Here is a 21,898-nt window from a genome sequence, read left to right as displayed (position 1 = left end):
GAGAGACTGCACTGTTCCAAACCCTGAAAGCTGGCCTTGTGTTAAAATGGATGAACTCGTGTGTGGGCAAGACCGCATGGGAAAGGTTCAAGCAGCATTTCCCCTGAAGCTGATGGGGGTTCTGCCCAAGAACAATTGCAGAAGCAGACCCAAATTCAACCTTTTCTTTTTATGTAATACTCATTTTAATAGTCCATTGAATGGGCAGCAGATACATTATATTCTCTTAAATTCCCTGGGTATAAAACACATTTTGATCCTCCCTACCACCACCACTGGTAGCCCTTGCAAACAGACGTGCCCCAGAACATTTTTCTGAACCAGAAACTTTGGCATTTCTAAACCCTGACATTAACTGAATAGGTGATTTTTTTCATATAAATTGCCTTTGTTAGGGGTCAGAGTGTCTCCTCAAAGACGCGCCTTGAGGCAAGTGGGATCTGCCAGTTCTTCTCTCTAAAATGGCTGGTGTCTGATTCTGTTTCCGCTTCTGCCATCCCCTTGATTAAAAAAACATTTCCGTTGGTTTAAGTTCGGAGGTTTACGTTATTATAAGAATCTGCCCAGATCATATCCTCAAATTGTTGCATTGGTTTTAAAATGTATGAACTCACAACATATTTAAAAAAAAAAAGCCCAGCTAAAGTGGAACTTGATAGTGAACTCAGATGCAAGGAAGCTCCAGGTATAGCAAACTGGAACGTGGGGTCCAGAATGCACCAACCATTAGGGAGCTGCAGATTGTAGTCATCTGCGGTGACCCTTCCACTTTCAGCAAAGGGAGAAAGGGCCTTGATCAGAGACTTCGGAGCTGTGAACCTTGGTGCTGTGATCAAACGCAGCAGTACCATCCCAACGGTATTTCATGGCATCTATACTCCCGGCCCTTTGTGAGGTCCCGCAACTGCTTCTGACTTCACTGGGGGTTAGCAGAGCTCTGCACCTGCCAGGGTTGGGCCCTGTGCAAAGGTTCTCTGCTCATCTGGTAAGCTGGCTCACAGCCATGTAGCTTTCTGCACAGTCTGTACGTGTATATATAGACAATAGCCATGCCCTGAGTATGGGTGGAACCCCCGTTTTTCGCATTGCTATGTTCCTTCATGGACACAGTCACTGAGAGCCTGATCCAAAGTCCAATAAAGTCAGTGGAAAGACTCTCATTGAAATCAATAGGCTTTGGGGTGGAGCTTGAGTGGTTCCATATCCCCTTTGCCCACGAAGGATTAGTGTTCCCCCGTGAGTTTTCTTCATTACTGTGCCCACGAGTGCAGCTGTATAACTGCTTTCAAGTCACATGCACCCAGCTTACCCAGCTCAGCATTTAGCCCAGAGTGAAGTGACTGTGTGAAAGGAAGCAGAGTAATTTCACTATAAGGAGTTCCACTGCTGATTAAAGAATCATGGGGCATCCTCTTTCTGTTAGTATGTTTTTGGTTTTGCCTTGCCCCCTTGTAAATTCAGAAGTGCCTGGACTGAAGGGAGCAGGTGGGGAATCATTCTTGATTTGCGCTTTGCTTGAGGGGGGGTTGCAGGATTGAGCTCTGAGTGCATAATGCTAATTATGTTATAGCCATCAAAATGATTGCGCTCATGCTTGTCCAAGGGGCCTACGGGAAGTTCTGACTTTCTGGAATCCTGGGGTGAGATTTTCGCTAAAATTATTGGGATCATCTGTCCTTCCTTTACTTGTCCAAACAAAATATTTACATTATGAATTATAATATAATTAAGCCAAGTTTCCCATTTATCCTCACCCAAGTATCGTGTTTTTAACCTCACCATACTTTGGAGACAGGTGTGATTCAGGTGGGATAAACTGAAATCTTAGCTTGAGTTGCCATGTTAATCCCTTGTCTGGGGCACATCTGTTGCCAGCATTGGAGTCAAAACTGATGAGTGAAATAGAGGAAGGGCCCGATCCTGCATTGTTTGCAAAAGCAAAACACCTGTTGTAGGCATTCAGAGTTGTGGATTTGGGAGGGCTCCTGGGTCAAGTCCAACGGGGTTACGCATAGACAAAGATGTGTCCAACCTAGGCCTGATCCAATTCCCACTGAAGTCAATGGGAAGATTCCCATTGGTGACAGTGAGCTTTCGCTCAGGCCCTACCTGAATTTCTCGCACTACATGTGTACATGTTGGCTGCTGTCGCCTGTCCTCACTCCTCACTTCCGTCTCTTGTTACTCTACAGAGCTAGTGGAGGCGGATGATTCTGGCTCCGTTTTTGCTGTCATCCTCCGCTATGGGGTTGGCTTCGTTTTCTTCTTCTTGGTGGTTGTCATCGTGATTGTCTGTAGGGTGAAAATGACCAACAAAAAAGCCATGAACACCCCCACTGTACAGGTAACAGAAAGTAGATACAAGATTCCTCTTCCCCCTATAGCCCCAACCTACCTTTACATTTCCTTTCTAGGTTAGGAACGTGACCCTATGTTTTTACTCAGGCAACAATCCCATTAACATCAGCGGGCCCTTTGCCTGAATGAGGGTCAGGCCCCGTGTCTCAGTTTGTTTCACTTATTCATTTTTTTTTTCAGTGAAAACGTAGTGTGTGGCAGTTAACTCTCTTTTTAGTTTGCAATTATTGTTTGTCAGAGGCCAGCAATTCCACAGAGCCCTGGGCTTACCTAGGACTAGTAAAACAGACACATAAACCAGCCCTGCTGGCCACACGTAACAACACCCCAGGGAAAATGGACCTTCCAGAGAATAGCCTACAGTCCTGTGCCCGTAGCCAGCATGAAGGGGAGGAGTGGGAAAAGAAGTGTATTCCTGGTCCTGTTCCCACTGAAGTCACTCGCAAAACTTCCACTGATTTCTGTGGGTCCAGGATTGGGCCTTCTTTCCACAAGGGACAATAATGGCACTCTGTACAATAAAAATCCCATCCAGTCGTGCATCAGGGACTGGCACTGCAGAGCAGTAAGCATAGGAATTAAAAAGGACTGCAAACTCTGCTGGTTCAGCCTCTCTGGCTGTAAACCACCTATTGGCTTTTACAAGACTAGGAATGGAAAGCTGGGACTGACTCCATGGACACAAACACACTCCATGCATATAGGCCAGAACTTTAGCTGCTCTAAACTGATGTCGCTGGTGTAAATCAATAGAGTACTGTCTTCAGTGAGGCTGCTCTGGTTTACACTGGCTGAGGATCTGGCTCTGCATGGCTAGATAGATACACTCCCATAATATGAGACTGATATTTTTAATTTCCAGGTTACAATTGATTGTAAGACTTCAATAATCAAAGATTAGTTCAAAGTGATTTTCTTGGCTGGTTCCTTTTCAAGCACCTCTGCATGTATCTGACACAGAGGCAGTTGGCAATAACATTTTATTTGTTCTATTGAAGCTGGTGTCATTGGAGTCAAACCCTTCCATGAATTCCGGTACCTCTCTGGTCAATCTCACCCACCTCTCATCCAGCGATGGGCTGAAGCTAGCAAATGTCTCAGAGCTCGAGCTGCCTGCTGATTCCAAGTGGGAATTAATGAGATCTCGGTCAGTCAAACATGTCATTCTTCTGGCTTCATTCCAGTCCTCAGCCCGGTCACACATTAATTCATTTGTTTGTGTCTGTCACTTCAGCCTGACTCTGGGGAAACCTCTGGGTGAAGGTTGTTTTGGTCAAGTGGTGATGGCAGAAGCGATTGGGATCGATAAGGACAAACCAGACAAGGCCATCACTGTAGCTGTCAAGATGTTAAAAGGTACAGAGAACAACCATTCAGAGGTACCATGAAGGAATGGCAGGAGTTGGGGCTGTTAGGCATTTGCCTTTGGCATTTATCTTGGTTTGGGGTTCATTTTTTATTTTAAAAATATGACTACATAAGAAGAGCAAACCTAAGGCCAAATTCTCCCTTTGGCTTCCATAACTGATGCTTGTTTCCACAGATTTCTGTTAGGGTGGGTCACAGGAACTGGTGAGTGTTATCTTAAGGGTAGCTAAGTGGATACAGCATTGGACTTGGCTGCAGGAGACCTGGGTTCAGTTCCTAGCTCAACCACAAATTTCTTCTATGATGTTGGACAAGTCACTTTCTTTACCCTTTGTCTGAGCACCTGGCCTTTAAAATAGGGATAATGCTTCCCTATCTCATGGGGGTATTGAGTATAAAATCCATCCAGGATTGTAAAGTGCTTGTCTACTTGGGTGATGAGGGTCATATAAGCCAGGGCCGCCCAGAGGGGGGGGGGGGGCAAAGGGGGCAATTTGCCCCGGGCCCCAGGCTCCACAGGGGTTCCCAAGAGAACAGCTGAGGCTCCCGCCTCCGCCCCTCTCCTGGAGCCCTAGCGCATCAAGCGCTGTCCTCAGACAGCGCCGCAGCGTGTCTCCGGCGTGGCCCCTGAGCCCCGCCCGCTCAGAGCCGTGTGGTGAGGGGGCGGAGCTGGGAGCTCCGGGCTGAGCTCAGTTCCCTCCGCTCGGCGTGGAGCTCCCAGCCCCGCCCCCTCACCACGCGGCTCTGAGCGGGACGGAGCTCAGGCCCCGCCGGGGACACGCTGCGGCTGTCGGGCGAGGCGCTGAGACTCTGGGTGAGGAGGGAGCCGGGGGTAAGAGGCTGGGGCCGGGGGGGTTGGCTAAGGGGCAGGGAGTCCTGGGGACAGTCAGGGCACAGGGGGGAGGGGACAGGGAATGGGGGGGGTTGGATTGTGGGTGTTCTGGGGGGGTGTGGATAGGGTCAGGGCCACCCAGAGGGGGCGGGGCAAGAGGGCGCAGGAGTGTCTTCGTTCCCGGTCTTCGCCGGCGGGGGTCCTTCCGCCCCGGAGCGGAAGGACCCCCCCAGTGGTGAATTACCGCCGAAGCGGGACCCGCCGCCGACGTGCAGCCCGGTCTTCGGCAGTAATTTGGCGGCGGGGGGCCCTTCCGTTCCGGGACCCGCCGCCGAAGTGCCCTGAAGACCCGCGGCGGGGACCCCCCCCGCCGCCGCCGAATTACCGCCGAAGACCGGGCTGCACTTCGGCGGCGGGTCCCGCTTCGGCGGTAATTCGGCCGGGGGGGGGCCCACCGCAGGTCTTCGGGGCACTTCGGCGGCGGGTCCCGGAACGGAAGGGCCCCCCGCCGCCGAAGACCCCGGGCCCCCGGAATCCTCTGGGTGGCCCTGATATAAGCACTTAAATAGATCTTCCTATCAAATTGAACCCTGGCCAAGCTCCCTGAGATTACATCTCAACAGTTTAAGAAGAGGCAAAACAATGAGATTGGTTGGGCTCCTCCAGATTCTCCTGTTTTCCCTGCCTAAAGCACTGAAGCTGCAGTGACTTGACTAGCTGTGGAAAACACCTGGAGGGGAGTGGCATGGCTAAGCCAAAGCAAGAAGTGCTGAGGTTCTGCACAGTATTAATACTAACACCGGCTGAAACTTTTTTCAAATGAGAAATTTTTCCATGAGAAAGTGGGGTTTGACAAAACCTCATTGGTCAATTTTGATTAAACTTTTTTTGATGGGGAAGATTTCAACATTGCCAAACTGAAACATTTTGATGTTTTGTCTTTTGGTTTGATTTTGAAAACTAAAAAACAAAATTGGTTTTTCCAATTTATTCTGGGGGCTTTTACCCCACGATTCCAGACATATTTTATCTGCCCCTGATTCTTTTCCAGTACGAAAAAATGGGAGAAAGTTTGTTTGTATGTATATAAAAAGGTGGGGTAGAGTGGCGGTGAAGCCCCAAAAATCCTAAAACTGAAGTTGACAATCCAATTTTTTTTTGCAGTTTCTAAACATCAAAACAAAACGCACAATGTTTTATTTCCGTGTCAACATTTTTCAGAACTTTTTGTTTGGCAACAAGTTTTGATGTTTCAAGTTTTCACCCTGATTTGGGACAAAAGCAAATAGAGCGGTTAAGCACTGGAATAAATTGCCTAGGGGGGTGGTGGAATCTCCATCATTGGGGATTTTTAAGAGCAGGTTGGACAAACACCTGTCAGAGATGGTCTAGATAATACTTAGTCCTGCATGAGTGCAGGGAACTGGACTAGAGACCTCTCGAGGTCCCTTCCAGTTCTATGATTCCTGATTAACATTTCCTGCAGGATGACCAGCTCTCATAAATGCTCAGATGGCCAGATGGCCAGCCTCCGTTCACTGAGTGTATAACATACTGTATAGTACTAATCCAATCTAGTTATGCTTTTACTCTCTAGACTCTAAGAAAGGCCTATTCCCTTCCTAACAGTTTCTTTCTCTTTTTTCCCCCCGTCTTCTCCAGATGATGCTACTGACGAGGATCTTTCTGACCTGGTGTCCGAAATGGAAACGTTGAAAATGATTGGGTACCACAAAAATATCATTAACCTCCTAGGCGCCTGCACGCAGGATGGTATGTTTCAGAGAAGGCCATATGCTACCATCGTACTTCATGATTTCAGTGGGAAGCAGTCCCATTCTGCTCTGTGGTGCACACCGTACTAGCTCAGCCTTATGTGCACACAGTTGCTTTTCCATACCTCTACTGCAGGTTTCTGGCCTAGCAAGCAGAGGGGTTTCCCCCTGTAATGTAATATTGTGCTCCTGGAGCCTCTTATTCAGGCTGTGTAGAGGCCAGGAAGATTTCACCCTTTCTTCATGCATCTGAATTGGCCACAAGATTAATTGTGTGCACGGACATAACTAACTGCTTTGCTCAGTGAGAAGTTGGGTGGCTTTTAGATGTTGGAGCAAATATATATATGGCTCTACCTGTTATCGATACTGGTTTTTCAAAAGCTTTTCCTTATTGTCCTCCTTTTTTGGGAAAAAAATGGAGCTGGAAGCAGAGAGATTGGTGGTTTGACTGTCATTTATTATTATTTACTCCCTGAATGCCCAAAATATGCTGGCTTTGAGTCCCAACTCTGTGGGTTTAGGCAATTCACATAATACCCTCTATGTCTAAGCCTTCCCAGCCATCAAACGGAAAGGATAATGCTCGCCCACAGGGCAGTGAGGCAGTTGAGTTAATGTTTGTGTGTTGGTTCTGAAGAGAGATGTTTGTTAGTGGCCGCTTGGCTAGGGAACCTGACCTGAGTCCTGTTCCTATCTAACTTTCTTAGATACTTTGGTGGCCCTCAATACTATAGTATCTGAGCACCTCATAGTCTTTAATTCATTTATCCCCAGAACACCCCTGTGCGGTAGGGAGGTTCACAGATGGGGAACTGAGGCACAGGAGACAAAATGACTCACCCAGGGTCACACAGGAACTTTGTGGCAGAGCTGGGGCTTGAATTTGCATTTCCTAAGCTAGTGTTCTAACCATTGGCCCTTCCTCTTCAGTGCTACATTTGCTGCTAACCTGCCTCATAGCCTCTACATCAGAAGGGACCATCATGATCATCTAGTCTGACCTCCTGCACAACGCAGGCCACAGAATCTCACCCACCCACTCCTGTAACAAACTCCTAACCTATGTCTGAGTTATTGAAGTCCTCAAATTGTGGTTTGAAGACCTCAAGGTTCAGAGAATCCTCCAGCAAGTGACCCGTGCCCCATGCTGCAGAGGAAGGCAAAAACCTCCAGGTCCTCTGCCAATCTGCCCTGGAGGAAAATTCGTTCCCGACCCCAAATATGGCGATCAGCTAAACCCTGAGCAGGTTGGCAAGACTCACCAGCCAGACACCCAGGAAAGAATTCTCTGTAGTAACTCAGATCCCACCCCATCTAACATCCCATCACAGACCATTGGGCATATTTACCTGCTAATAATCAAAGATCAATTAATTGCCAAAATTAGGCTATCCCATCATACCATCCCCTCCATAAACTTATCAAGCTTAGTCTTGAAGCCAGATATGTCTTTTGTCTCCACTACTCCCCTGGGAAGGCTGTTCCAGAACTTCACTCCTCTAATGGTTAGAAACCTTCATCTAATTTCAAGTCTAAACTTCCTAGTGTCCAATTTATTTCCATTTGTTCTTGTGTCCACATTGGTACTAAGCTTAAATAATTCCTCTCCCTCCCTGATATTTATCCCTCTGATATATTTATAAAGAGCAATCATATCTCCCCTCAGCCTTCTTTTGGTTAGGCTAAACAAGCCAAGCTCTTTGAGTCTCCTTTCATAAGACAGGTTTTCCATTCCTTGGATCATCCCAGTAGCCCTTCTCTGTACCTGCTCCAGTTTGAATTCATCCTTCTTAAACATGGGAGACCAGATGAGGTCTCACCAGTGCCTTATATAACGGTACTAACACCTCCTTATCTTTACTGGAAATACCTCACCTGATGCATCCCAAGACCGCATTAGTGTTTTTAACAGCCATATCACATTGGCGGCTCATAGTCATCCTGTGATCAACCAATACTCCGAGGTTCTTCTCCTCCTCTGTTACTTCCAACTGATGTGTCCCCAATTTATAACCAAAATTCTTGCTATTAATCCCTTGCACTTTTCACTATTACATTTCATCCTATTACTATTACTCCAGTTTACAAGGTCACCCAGATCTTCCTGTAGGATATCCCGGTCCTTCTCTGTGTTAGCAATACCTCCCAGCTTTGTGTCATCCGCAGACTTTATTAGCACATTCCCACTTTTTGTGCCAAGGTCAGTAATAAAAAGATTAAATAAGATTGGTCCCAAAACCGATCCCTGAGGAACTCCACTAGAAACCTCCCTCCAGCCTGACAGTTCACCTTTCAGTACGACCCGTTATAGTCTCCCCTTTAACCAGTTCCTTATCCACCTTTCAATTTTCATATTGATCCCCATCTTTTCCAATTTAACTAATAACTCCCCATGTGGAACCATATCTGATGCCTTACTGAAATTGAAGTAGATTAGATCCACTGCGTTTCCTTTGTCTAACAAATCTGTTACCTTCTCAAAGAAGGAGATCAGGTTGGTTTGGCACGATCTACCTTTTGTAAAACCATGTTGTGTTTTGTCCCATTTACCATTTACCTCAGTGTCTTTAACTACTTTTTCTTCAATTTTTTTCCCAAGACCTTGCATACTACAGATGTCAAACTAACAGGCCTATAGTTACTTGAATCACTTTTTTTCCCTTTCTTAAAAATAGGAACTATGTTAGCAATTCTCCAATCGTACGGTACAACCCCTGAGTTTACTGATTCATTAAAAATTCTTGTTAAGGAGCTTGCAATTTCATGTGCCAGTTCCTTTAATATTCTTGGATGAACATTATCTGGGCCCCCCAATTTCATCCCATTAAGCTGTTCGAGTTTGGCTTCTACCTCGGATTATCCCTAAGCTCCTCATTAGCCTCATTAAAGACTGAGGCAAAGTATTTGCTTAGATATTGGGCCATGCCTAGATTATCTTTAACCTCCACTCCATCCTCAGCCTGCTAAACCCAGGGTTGAGAGTTCAATCCTTGAGGGGGCCACTTAGGGATCTGGGGCAAAAATTGGTCCTGCTAGTGAAGGCAGGGGGCTGGACTCGATGATCTTTCGAGGTCTCTTCCAGTTCTAGGAGATTGGTATATCTCCAATTATTACCTTTATTACCTTTACCTTTCTTATTTATATGGCTATAGAACCTTTTATTATTGATTTTAATTCCCTTTGCAAGGTCCAACTCTACATGGCTTTTGGCCTTTCTCACTTTATCCCTACATGTTCTGACCTCAATAAGGTAGCTTTCCTTGCTAATCCCACCCATCTTCCATTCCTTGTAGGCTTTCTGATTTTTCTTAATCACCTGTCTGAGATGCTTGCTCATCCAGCTTGGTCTACAACTCCTGCCTATGAATTTTTTCCCCTTTCTTGGGATGCAGGCTTCTGATAGTTTCTGCAACTTTCACTTGAAGTAATTTTTCAGGCCTCCTCTGCCTTTAGATCCACAAGTTCTTCAGTCCAGTCCACTTCCCTAACTAATTTCCTTAATTCTTTAAAGTTTGCCCTTTTGAAATCAAAAACCCTAGTCCCAGATCTATTTTTGTTTATCCTTCCATCTAGTTTGAACTGAATTAGCTCATGATCATGTGAACCAAGGTTGTCCCCTACAACCATTTCTTCTATGAGGTACTCACTACTCACCAAAACCAAATCTAAAATAGCATCCCTCTTGTTGGTTCTTCAACTACTTGGTGAAGGAATCCATCAGCTATTGGATCCAGAAAAATCTGAGCCCTATTATGATTACTAGCACTCGTCCTCCAGTCCATATCTGGAAGTAAAAGTCTCCCATGATCACACAATTCCCATTAGTGTTTACTTCATTAAAAACATTAAAGAGGTCTCTATCCATCTCCAAATCAGATCCTGGCAGTCTGTAGCACACCCCAAGCACTATCTCAGGGGAGGCTCTAGTAGCTTTCTTCCCCAATGTTATTTTTACCCAGACAGACTCTGTCTTATCCATTCCATCCCTTCTTATTTCTTTACAGTTAACCTCATCATTGACATACAATGCTACTCCACCACCTTTTCCTTTATTTCTGTCTTTCCTAAACAGCACATACCCTTCAATACCTGTACTCCAGTCATGACTACTATTCCACCATGTTTCTGTTATCCCTATAATATCCAGTTTCACTTTCTGCACCAGTAGCTCTAGTTCCTTCATTTTTTTACCTAGGCTCCTCGCATTAATGTACAAACATCTTATTTTTTGCCGTTTGGCTTCACTGACATTCTTTACCCGATTAGGCACAGACATTCTACCACCAGTATCACCTATTAGACTGGTATCTACACTACCCTTCCTCCTTATGTCCATTCTCCTACCCACAGCTGTATCCATTCTTGCTTTGTTTTCTTCCCTCTCAATGTTAAATTCCAGCATGGAGATTACCTGGACATCTCCCCCAGATTCCTAGTTTAAATCTCTCTTAATCAGTTGTGCACCAGCCTCCATCCTAGAAATCTGTTTCCCTCCCTACTTAGGTGAAGTCCAGCCCAAGAGAACAGTCTTCCGCCCATGAATGCTTCCCAGTGGCCATACATCCCAAAGCCCTCCTTATAGCACCACTGCCTGAGCCATCTGTTGATCGCCATAATGTCACCTCACCCCCTCTTTCCCTTTCAGTAAAATGAGGCTAGTGACTCTCACTCTGCTTTGCAAGGCACTTTGTAATTATGATGTAACAGCCAGATTATGACTGTTTTTTGTTGGCAGGCCCACTTTACATTCTGGTAGAATATGCGTCGAAAGGGAACTTGCAGGAATATCTCCGGGATCGTCGGCCGCCCGACATATTTTCACTCGACACCTGCAAGCTGCCAGAAGAGCATTTAACATTTAAAGATTTAGTCTTGTGCGCCTACCAGGTGTCCCGTGGCATGGAGTATTTGGCGTCTCAGAAAGTGAGTTGAGTGACTTGGAGTCTGTTGTTATTTATCACGTACATAAACAAACGTGTCATGTGATAGGTGTGCACAGTGCATTGTGGGCAAATATATGACTGGGTTCTGCCCTTAAGAGCCTACAAGTACAGGAATTATTTTTTTCAGTAAGAAATGCGTTGCTGCTTGCAAAGAAGCATTGTTAAGGGACCTAGAAATCCATTTGTGTATGATCACATCCATTTATGAGCGATTTAGCTGGGTGCCCCTTTGCTGTAATCAGCAATCCAACAGTAAGTGTGTGAAAAGTTTGGCAATACATGTACACTGCAGAGGCCGTATGAAAGGCAGACCTCAGTTGCATGTTTTCAGTGAGCAAATACAAATGTCACACAACAAGAAACATCTAAATGCAGAAGTAATTGACTTTCAGATGTCCAACCCTCAGTCAATCGCAGCCTCTAGCCAAAGGTGGCCACGGTCAGATTTAGAGCCATGCTGCGCTGTACGCTGCATCTTGGTGGTGTCAGCATGACAGCAAAATTGAAAGTCACTTTGAGAGAGAATCTCATCTCAGACAATAGAATCAGGAGCCTCTGTGACCCCTTTTCAGTAATGCTGAAAGTGCAGAGCATCAAGGCTGAGGCAGAGACACAGCCTGTGACAAACATTCGTTTGTTAGAAGAGCAGTATCTCTGGTTAGTTACCAGGTGAACGTAGACTCCCTTGGAGTTAGCCCAGCGAAGGATTTGACCCATTCATAACAAGACCTGACACTTACATAGAGCCATCCGTGGGCTCCGAAAGCACTTTGCAAACATTGGACCTGACACTAGTCTCACATTTGCTTCACTGGAGTTGCTCCTGATTTATACTGACGTAAGCAATTGACAATCAGGCCCATCTTACAGATGGGGAAACTGGGACATTAGTTTATACACAGTGAGTCAGTCGTAAAGCAGGGAATCAAATCCTAGTGTCTTAATTCCCATTGCTCTCCTGTAAGTAAGCCATTAGCCCAGACTCTCCTCCCTGGTGGTGGCAGCTTGATCTAGCCAATCTCCAGTCCAAGTGTCCCGTCCTGAGAGAGCAGATGAAGAAGCACTGCTGTCTTGCCTCTGGAGGCGAGTGTGTGTGTGTGTTTGGTAGGTGTTGCTAAGAAGCAGTTTGTCTGAGACTGCATGTGGCAGCGATGATCTAAAGGGCGAAGAATTAAATGGTGCAGCTTTATTGGCTTTCAGGTAAATGAATCGGCACTTCATAAACCACGAATCATAAGCAGTTTAACGAGCCCATGTTTATCTCCATGCTCACCTTTCACAGTGCATTCACCGAGACTTGGCAGCCAGGAACGTGTTAGTCACTGAAGACAATGTGATGAAAATAGCCGATTTCGGCCTAGCCAGAGATGTTGGCAACATCAACTGTTACAAGAAAACAACCAGTGTGAGTACACAGCTGCCAAGTGCATGGCAGGTCCCAGTGGTGGAGGAGTCAGCAGCACACGCCCTTGGTCCACACCTTCTTTTTAAACAAATTACCATTGAGAAAAACATTGGGCCCTGATCCAGCAATTGGTAGCAGGCAGGCAGGCCCCTGTACCCACAAGGAGCCCTGTTGAGATCATCGATAGTCCTGCTGAAATGACAAAAACACCCCATTTGATTTCAGTGGGATCACAGTGAAGCCATTGGGTGAATTCACTCTGTGGATTTCCCCCTACAGTTCAGACTAAGCAGCATTTTTGCACAGAGTGAAATGATCTCTTCAAGCCAGCGAGGCCTGTGTGTGTTGGTCCCACTCTGTTTTGAAACGGTCCAGCCCCACAGCTGCGTTCGTACACGATGGATGCTGTTTTTCATGCAGAGATTTAAATGTCTTGATTCATTAAACCTGTCTTGGCAGTGAAATGCAGCATGCAAGAGGGGGAGGGTGTTTATAACGCAGATAGTGAAGACCGGGGATCAAATGTTATATTCTGTTTACATGTGGCCACTACTGCCTGCACAGTGGTCAGGGAAGCAGATGTGGTTGCTAATGAAAATGTTTCAAACTGGATTAGAATAGAAGATTCAGATAGTGCCCTTGTGGCTGAGTGAATATGCTGATGGAACATTCCCTTTGTCTTTCTAATTACAGGGTCGGCTGCCTGTGAAATGGATGGCTCTAGAAGCATTGTTTGATGGGGTCTACACTCACCAGAGCGATGTGTAAGCATTATTTGTATTCTCTCTTTTGTAAATTTCACATGCTGTAGTTTCAGTGATCCAAAATCATAGTTTCAGCACATAGGTAATGCAGCAATGGACACGTCAGTTTACCTAAATTAGAGAGATAGAAAGAGACACACAATCTCTATTTTAAAAAAGAAAATGAAGGAGGCAAAATATATTTTGAAAAAGTGGACTTTTAAATGTAGCACAGCAGCATTGCCAAGGAATTTAACCTTAGACATGTGCTGATTTTTGTAGGGGGTGTTTCTTCCAGTCCGGTCAGTGAAATAAGGGTTGTAACAAGCAAGCTTTGATATCAGCTTGCACAGTGGCCTTTGGTTCCAAGCCTGTGATTCAGTGAAGCTGGACATGAATCATTGGATTTGTTCCATTCAGTGGAGCTGGTGGAAGACCTAACGAAGAGCCAGGGGTAATAAATGGGCTGTCACCTATCTGATTAAATGCTCATTTCAGTTTCAGACGTGGTGCCTGGGAGTTCTTTGCTATTGAGTTGGATCAGCAGAGATCTCCAAGTAACTAGTGAAAATGGCCTAGGCAATTAGTCATGCTATTGACGACTATGTTAGCTGTGCATGGCTGCACTGAAATAAAGCAAAAAAACAAACAAACTAAAAAAACCTCATTGAATTTTAAACATCTTTCTTTGGTTCCCAGCTGGTCTTTTGGAGTGCTGCTATGGGAGATCTTTACTTTGGGGGGGTCTCCATATCCGGGAATTCCAAGCGAGGAACTCTTCAAATTCTTAAAAGAAGGCAATCGGCTGGACAAGCCAGCAAACTGCACTCATGACCTGTAAGTGAGGGAGGGAGTAGCTTTATGGCTTCATTTCTAGAAACCTTGGCTGACACGAGTTTATTTTCCTTCTTAATTCAGTTTCTCCAGGGTGTGTGTGTATAAATATTGCTGCCCATTCCTTTGTCTGACCCCCACTTACTACTGTTTAGCTGGTCCTGCTGTGCGATTGTCTGGCTGGCTCCAGATAGACTTACCGAGCCTGATTCATTTAGACTGGTTATGTCACTGACAGTCAAAATATGCAGCTACGCTTGCTATGCTTGGTCGATTCATGTCAACCCATGCCCAGCTCAGGTCTGTGGATTTGCCTAGTGTGCAATTGCTTAGGTCCCCAAGTAGTATTTGTTGGGGTGGAGCAGGGGAAGAGGATAGTCCTTCTTTGAGCCCCCAATGGGCTCTGGTGACTTACCCTTAGAATGCAGCATTTCCTGCCTGATGTATTTGTCTGATTGCAGCAGTACTCCGCTCCCGGCACGTTGGTCACTGTGCAGACAAGAAACACTTTATCTGGCCCTGAGACCATTGCTAGGAGGTTGGTTCTGAGCCTCTGAAAATGGCATCATTATGTTTAGTTTCCTTCCTTGTTGTTTCAACTTCAGTAACGCCCTAAACAAATGTGAATTAAGTAACATTTAATTGCCTGTGTCTAACTCCAGTCAGTACGCTGGGGCTGAGGCAGGACGAATCACTATTCAGTGAGTGTTGTGCTAGCAGTACTCCATTTTAAGCCTGTTGTCTCGCCGTTCCCGGCTGTTGTCTTTTAACTCTTCCCTGGTCCAGTTGGCTTTGCCTACTCCACATTGTGGACAAACCTGCTGTAGGCAAAGCTTTCCCTGCTGTATGTTGGATTTCAAAGCAGACCAATCTGTATGAAATTGGGATTTGCTCTTGTCTCTGTGGGAGGACGCCCTCTCCTGTAAACATCATTGGTTCCTGCTTAAGGGAGAGGGCACTCAAGACCAATAGGGCCTGATGAGTGTCCTCTTGCTCCTAGCAAAGTGACAGGGCGAGAGCCAGGCCTTAGCATTGTTTACCATACAAACCAGATTTCCGACTAGGACATTAGGGGCTTCTGTTTGGATAATCCAATGGCTTCCTACTCAAATGTGACAATTTATGGCTAGCTTTGTGATTTGCAGGTCACCCATGTTATTGTAAAGGGGTGTGCGTGCATGTCAAAGAAGTCAAAGTGTGAATTTCCTCCTCCTTGATTTCCCTTTGGGGCCTCTGGTCCTGCTGCCAAGACCATGAATGCTGGGGCTACATAGAGCACCAAGCCATTGGCAACCTTAGGCCTATGCGCCCAATGCCATTGCCAAGGACTGTGTGATAGACAGCTACAGTAATAAAACTCCTGATAGACCCAGCTGCCTTTCTCAGTACTCTGTAGCCTGGGCTTTCCCTCACTCGTCACACCCGGTTTCCATACCTGCCCCTCTTGGGCTCCGGCACTGTGGGTTCCTAAGGCACCGTGCTGGAGAGGTTTACCTAGGGGATCCCCTTTCTTTACTTCTGCCGCAGGCATACCAGCTGGGTTATGTTACGCCCTGTAGCAATGCACGGACTGGTGGCTGTATCTGGGCTGGGCAGTGGGTTCAGGCACAGAGGGAGCTGCATGTCTCACTTTGTTCAGAGCAATGCAAAGGAGTGGGGGCTGGTTATGCCCCAGCAGGTGCATGGGCCAAAGCCTGGCTGTGTTGGGACATGTAGATTTGCACACGTGCTCTTCTCTCTCCCCCACCCCATCACAGGGAAGGCCTCTTGCTCTTTGTTCTCCTCAGGTACATGATCATGAAGGAGTGCTGGCATGTAGTCCCATCAGAACGGCCAACCTTTAAGGAGCTAGTGGAAGACCTGGATAGGGTCCTTACTGTAACACCAACTGAGGTAAGTGTTTCTCTCTGGCTAAAGATCGGTCCTGAGCAGAGATGGGCCTGAACCAGAACCCTGCAGTTGATCTCTCTTGAGCTCTGGAGGTGGCTTGGAATTCAGACCTGGCCCCTATCTTTATAATTGGCTAAGTCAAAATCCCAGATCCCCAAACCCTCATGTTTTGGGGGTGTTCAAAACCCAGCTCTGGCATTCCCAGATCTAACCTTAATGCTTGTGATAACTGAAAAGTGTTGCAACATCATTAGCTGTCTCTTCTCCCTCACCCCCAACCATGTAACCATGTGACTTTTCTCCTTGCAGGAGTACCTTGACCTCTCCATGCCATTTGAACAGTATTCCCCCGCCCACCAGGACACACACAGCAACCACTCTTCGGGAGACTATTGCGCAATGAAGGCTCTTCCGTGAAACTACTTGGTAATTCACGAAGCTTTTTGTTGTTGAGCCGTAGAAGGGTTGTAGGGGTTTGGGGTTATTTTTTCCCCCATTTTGCTGTAGAAGAAGTCTAAAAGCACTGTTTCGCCTGAAGGAACTAATCTCTAGCCAAGATGATTTGATATATATATATATATATATATATATTTTAAACAAACAACCCCCCCCCTGTTAAATGTAGGGTTGCTGACCTCTGGACCTCCGGTAATGTATTATCGAGTGCCAGAGTTGCCATTCTGTGCGTGCAATATAAAGAAGAGGGAAAAAAAACTTTCTTTTTCTGGGGAGGAGAAGTGTAAAGAATGTAGAAATTCTTTGCTTATGCAATCTGTTCATGAACCTTTTGCTGAAAAGACACATTGCCTGCAGGGATTAGTATATTTATATAAATAGCTGTATTTTTGTTGGCTGTTTTTTTTTTATAGTCGCTTGATCATTACCCAGCTACTTAGGGAAAAAAAATCCCCCTCCACACACAAAAAAATCCCTTTTTTTGACATAGTCACAATCTCAAAGGTGTTAATGGTTTGGTGGCAAACAGCGGTTTGACTGTAATAGATCATAACCCTCTCTTGCACTTGGGCTGTGAGTGACTGGTGTATACAGAAGAGTCAGAACATTCCAAACGGAAGGGTAAATGCATGAAAGTCCTTGTAATGTGTTCATTTTGGGGTTCATAGAGAGGAAAGCATGAAAGTGGTGGGTATAAAGGTACCACATGTCTCCAGGGAATTGCTAAATAATTAAATCAGAAGCAGAATTAGGGTATGTCTATACTACCCACCGGATCGGCGGGCAGTGATTGATCCAGCGGGGGTCGATTTATCACGTCTAGTCTAGACGTGATAAATCAGCCCCCAAGCACTCTCCCATTGACTCCTGTACTCCAGCACCATGAGAGGCTCAGGCAGAGTCAACGGGGAGCGGCAGCAGTCGACTCACTGCAGTGAAGTGAAGACACTGCGGTGAGTAGATCTAAGTACGTCGACTTCAGTACATTATTCATGTAGTTGAAGTTGCGTAACTTAGATCAATCCCCCCTCCTGGTGTAGACCAGGCCTTAGTCTCTGATCTTGCAACTTCTTACACATGAGCAAACTGTCCATCCAGAGCCCTATTGTCTTCAGGGGGGCTTCATGTGAATGCAGTATTTTGCCAGTGTGCTGGATGCTGCAGGACCAGGCTCTAAGAATGTAAAAGTCACGCTCTTGAGATGGAGATTTGAGTTTTTGGTTTTTGCTTTAAAGCCCAAGAGAAGCAGCTGTTTCAGTACTTCTCCCCTTTAAAGCTAGCAAGTTGTCTCCATCCATCCGCAGTGACTTGGAGAGAAAAATTACGGGTACCTGTAGGCAAGAGCCTTTAACTTATATCAAAAAGGTTTATTCCAGAGAATTGTGTACATATCTATCTATCTATCTATCTATCTATCTATCTATCTATCTATCTATCTATCTATCTATCTATCTATCTAAAAAAAGAATGTATAATATTAATGCAATGTAAAGCAGTACTGAGAGGGAAATCTCTCAAAATAAGAGCATTGCAATCTAGGCTATACTGATCTGGGCAAAAGATTTTTTTTTAATATCTTCACAGTTTTGTTTTAATAATTGTATCTTAACATGTATATTTGTAAATTTATTTATAGACATTAACATATCTGTTCATCGGTTGAAATAGCATAGCATTACTGTAAGCTTTAAAATTTACTGCATTTAAGTTCTTTAACTTATTAAATATGGAGAAAAATATATTAATCAAGTCTTTCTTTTGTGTTTACAGGAAATACTGAGAGACTGTATAGATGTACATTCCTTTAACAAATTACATTTAATGTTATAAATATATATATTCATTTTTTAAAAAATTAGTTTATCCTGGATTGCAGTGAGCAAAGGTAAGTTTAGTTTGCAATACATCATCAGTGGTTAAACAAATAACAGAGGGACGATTTTTACATATTTGAAAATCTAAGGCCAAGAATTCGTCCATCAGTTTAACCACTGGGCATTAAGGGGGTGTGGGTGTTTATTTTTCTATTTTTGAATGAAGGTATCTTCGTGGTTGATCTTAAAAACAAGTATGCAGCAAAGCTAAATGTTGACTTTGAATGATGCACATTATTTATTTATTTTTCTCCTTGCCAGTATCATTGCATTGTTGGATTTCAGAAATAACACACTGGCAAAATAGCAAGAAGAGCCACATTCTTTATAGGGGAAGTACAATGATTGTATATCACTTTTAAGTCTAACGCATGCTAAAAATGCCAATAATGCCTAATTTGCTGGACTTACCTTTGTATGCTATTTATGTGCATCTGTAACAAATCACTGTTTCAAAGCACACTAAATAAAGAGGGGAACTTTAGTATGGACCAAGAAGGCATGGGGAGGTATTTTTATGAGAAGATTTTAACTCTTTTACTAACACAAAGAGGCAAATATCATAATAACATGGTGGTTTGGTTTATTTTTTCCCCTGTGCTTACGACATATCAGTGATTCAAAATAACAGGCTGACAGCATCTCACATTAGTATTATTTTTTAGCACCACAAGGCTCTTCTCATAAAAGTAATAATTTATAGTTTGAGGTTATGTCAGTGGAAGTTCTTGAGAAAGTAGATTTCTATAGATTTGTGTGGGGGGGGGGTTAATTAAAATAAATTTTGGTATTTTCTTACAAATGTCTGCTAATTGTACATTCCAAGTACCTAAAGCATTAGGCTTCCCATTAAAAATGTACAAATTTGTGCATGATTTCAAATGTTATTAGATATTATAAATATATAATGTAGTGAGGTTTTTACAAGATGTATCTGTAGACTTGTTGACTTTAACATTTCTTATACAATGCTTATATAGTTTTATAGCCTGGACTGTTATCTTTTAAAGCTTTTTTTTTTTTAAATTAAAATTCCGATTTTGTTACATTTTATACTGTTGATGTTACAATCCACAGATTTGCATAATGTAAATTTTTTTTTGTTGGTGAGCAACTTTATTCAGTTTATTTTAATACTGTATTTCCTTTCCTGACAGCTGCAACTGTCAAAGGTGTGAAATGAACACTAAATAAACTTATTCTGCTTTTGTTAACATGAAAAAAACGTTTTTACCCAAAAATACAAATAAATGCGTTGTTGAATTTGTTTTTCCAGTTTTAATGGGCCTGTTCAACAATAAATCCTCTGTTTTCGAGCGTGTCTTTAGTGATTGTCATGGTAAAGAGACATTGTATGGTGCAGCATTGTGATATTTATTTTATAGGCCTAGTCACCACCCAGATTTTGTGCAGCTATAACTGTTGTGGTTAGGGGAGCAATTTTTACCAACATCAGTTATTCCACTACAAGCCCTAGTCTACATGTAGCTGTAATGGCATATAGGTGCCATATACTACTAAGAAGTTTATTCCTCTTCTTGTACTGGTACCTTTACAGCAATGTAACTTCATCCACAATGCGGGAGGGCGTGTGTGAAGGCCGATCATCTTTTCGGTGGAGATAAAGCCTTACTCAGTAGGGCCAGGATTTCCCCTAGATAAGTAATATTTACTCCACTGAGTCAGTGATGCTATAGTGGTGTAAGATACGCTTCACTGTGCGTACAAATAGCAGTCTGGTCAGTGGAGTCATTGTTGTCATGGATCCAATCCTGTTTTCCTTACCCAGGCAAAAATTGCATTGATTGTAATGGCAGTGGGCTTTAAGGGTTGGTGCATTTAGTGTTAAGTTTCATGAAAAAACTCAAGTATTCATGGAAGGTCCCGAGTGGCCTCAGCTCCCATTGAGTGAGAGGTGAGGGAAATCAGACCTAGGTCTTCAAAGGTATTAGATGCCTAATTGCCACTGATTTCAGTGGGAGTTAGGATGCCTTTAAAGATCAAGGCCTCAGTACCATGCAGGATCGGGCCCTGCTGCAGCCAGTCCTGCTGCCAGTGAAGGGCTGAGAGCCACAGCGGGCCCAATGTTTTGCTTTGTGTTGAGGTGTGGGTTAGGTTTTTGCATTAAGTTGCCCCTGGTGAGATTTAAAGCAGCCGGCCTATGTATGAGCAGCGTGGGCTGGACTTTAACTGTAATATCAGAGCTCTAGAAGACCTAGGTTTCAGCTGCACAAATAGCCAGACCTACTGGGCTACAGTCCATATTTAACTTCATTTACAGGCTATGTCTACACTAGGGAACAGATGTATTTTAACATATGTTAAATTCCTTGTGGAGACAAGGCAGCTGTAGTTTTAGCACTTTTGCCGGTCAATGGAAATGCTGCGGGGGGCGGGGGCAGCCAGTGAACACAAGGTGACACTTTTCAGAGTAGCAGCTGTGTTAGTCTGTATCTGCAAAAAGAACAGGAGTACTTGTGGCACCTTAGAGACTAACAAATTTATTGTAGCATAAGCTTTTGTGAAGCTCACTTCATCAGACGCATGTAGTGGAAAATACAGAAGGAAGATATATATATATACACAGAGAACATGAAACAATGGGTGTTACCATACACACTATAAGGAGAGCGATCAGTCAAGGTGAGCTGTTGTCAGCAAGAGAGAAAAAGAACTGTTTGTAGTGGTAATGAAAATGGCCCATTTCCAGCACTTGACAAGGAGATATAAGGAACTGGGGCGGGGGGAAGGGATAAGCATGGGGAAATAGTTTTACTTTGTGTAATGCCCCATCCACTCCCAGTCATTATTCAAACCTAATTTAATGATGTCCAATTTGCAAATTAATTCCAATTCAGCAGTCTCTCATTGGAGTCTGTTTTTGAAGTTTTTTTGTTGTAATATTGCGACTTTTAGGTCTGTAATGGAGTGACCAGGGAGATTGAAGTGTTCTGCGACTGGTTTTTGAATGTTATAATTCTTCACGTCTGATTTGTGTCCATTTATTCTTTTACGTAGAGATTGTCCAGTTTGGCCAATGTACATGGCAGAGGGGCATTGCTGGCACATGATGGGATATATCACATTGGTAGATGTGCAGGTGAACGAGCCTCTGATAGTGTGGCTGATGTGATTAGGTCCTATGATAGTATCTCCTGAATAGATATGTGGACAGAGTTGGCAACGGGCTTTGTTGCAGGGATTGGTTCCTGGGTTAGTGTTTTTGTTGTGTGGTGTGTGGTTGCTGGTGAGTATTTCCTTCAGGTTAGGGGGCTATCTGTAAGTAAGGACTGGCCTGTCTCCCAAGATCTGTGAGAGTGATGGATCATCCTTCAGGATAGGTTGTAGATCCTTGATGATGTCCTAGAGAGGTTTTAGTTGGGGGCTGAAGGTGACGGCTAGTGGCGCTCTGGTACT

General features: G+C 44.4%; 1 protein-coding gene across 3 annotated transcripts in view; it reads left to right on the top strand.

Moving 5' to 3' along the window:
* Window positions 1–19,586, top strand: part of LOC123354898 (fibroblast growth factor receptor 3-like) — a 37,483-nt gene extending 17,897 nt beyond the window's left edge. For all 3 annotated transcript variants that reach the window (XM_044997289.1, XM_044997291.1, XM_044997290.1), the window contains exons 9-19: window positions 2,193–2,344; window positions 3,357–3,505; window positions 3,593–3,714; window positions 6,221–6,331; window positions 11,072–11,259; window positions 12,562–12,684; window positions 13,378–13,448; window positions 14,127–14,264; window positions 16,049–16,154; window positions 16,461–16,577; window positions 18,378–19,586. In XM_044997289.1, the coding sequence (XP_044853224.1) occupies window positions 2,193–2,344; window positions 3,357–3,505; window positions 3,593–3,714; window positions 6,221–6,331; window positions 11,072–11,259; window positions 12,562–12,684; window positions 13,378–13,448; window positions 14,127–14,264; window positions 16,049–16,154; window positions 16,461–16,568 (1,268 nt within the window). In that variant the 3' untranslated portion in view covers window positions 16,569–16,577; window positions 18,378–19,586. The remainder of the gene's footprint in view (window positions 1–2,192; window positions 2,345–3,356; window positions 3,506–3,592; window positions 3,715–6,220; window positions 6,332–11,071; window positions 11,260–12,561; window positions 12,685–13,377; window positions 13,449–14,126; window positions 14,265–16,048; window positions 16,155–16,460; window positions 16,578–18,377) is intronic.
* Window positions 19,587–21,898: the final 2,312 nt, after the last annotated feature.

The sequence above is a fragment of the Mauremys mutica genome, chromosome 22 (genome assembly GCF_020497125.1).
Source record: "Mauremys mutica isolate MM-2020 ecotype Southern chromosome 22, ASM2049712v1, whole genome shotgun sequence".
Classification (NCBI taxonomy): domain Eukaryota; kingdom Metazoa; phylum Chordata; order Testudines; family Geoemydidae; genus Mauremys; species Mauremys mutica.
Note: the sequence above shows the minus strand (reverse complement) of the source record. Positions and strands in the feature narration are given on the sequence as shown.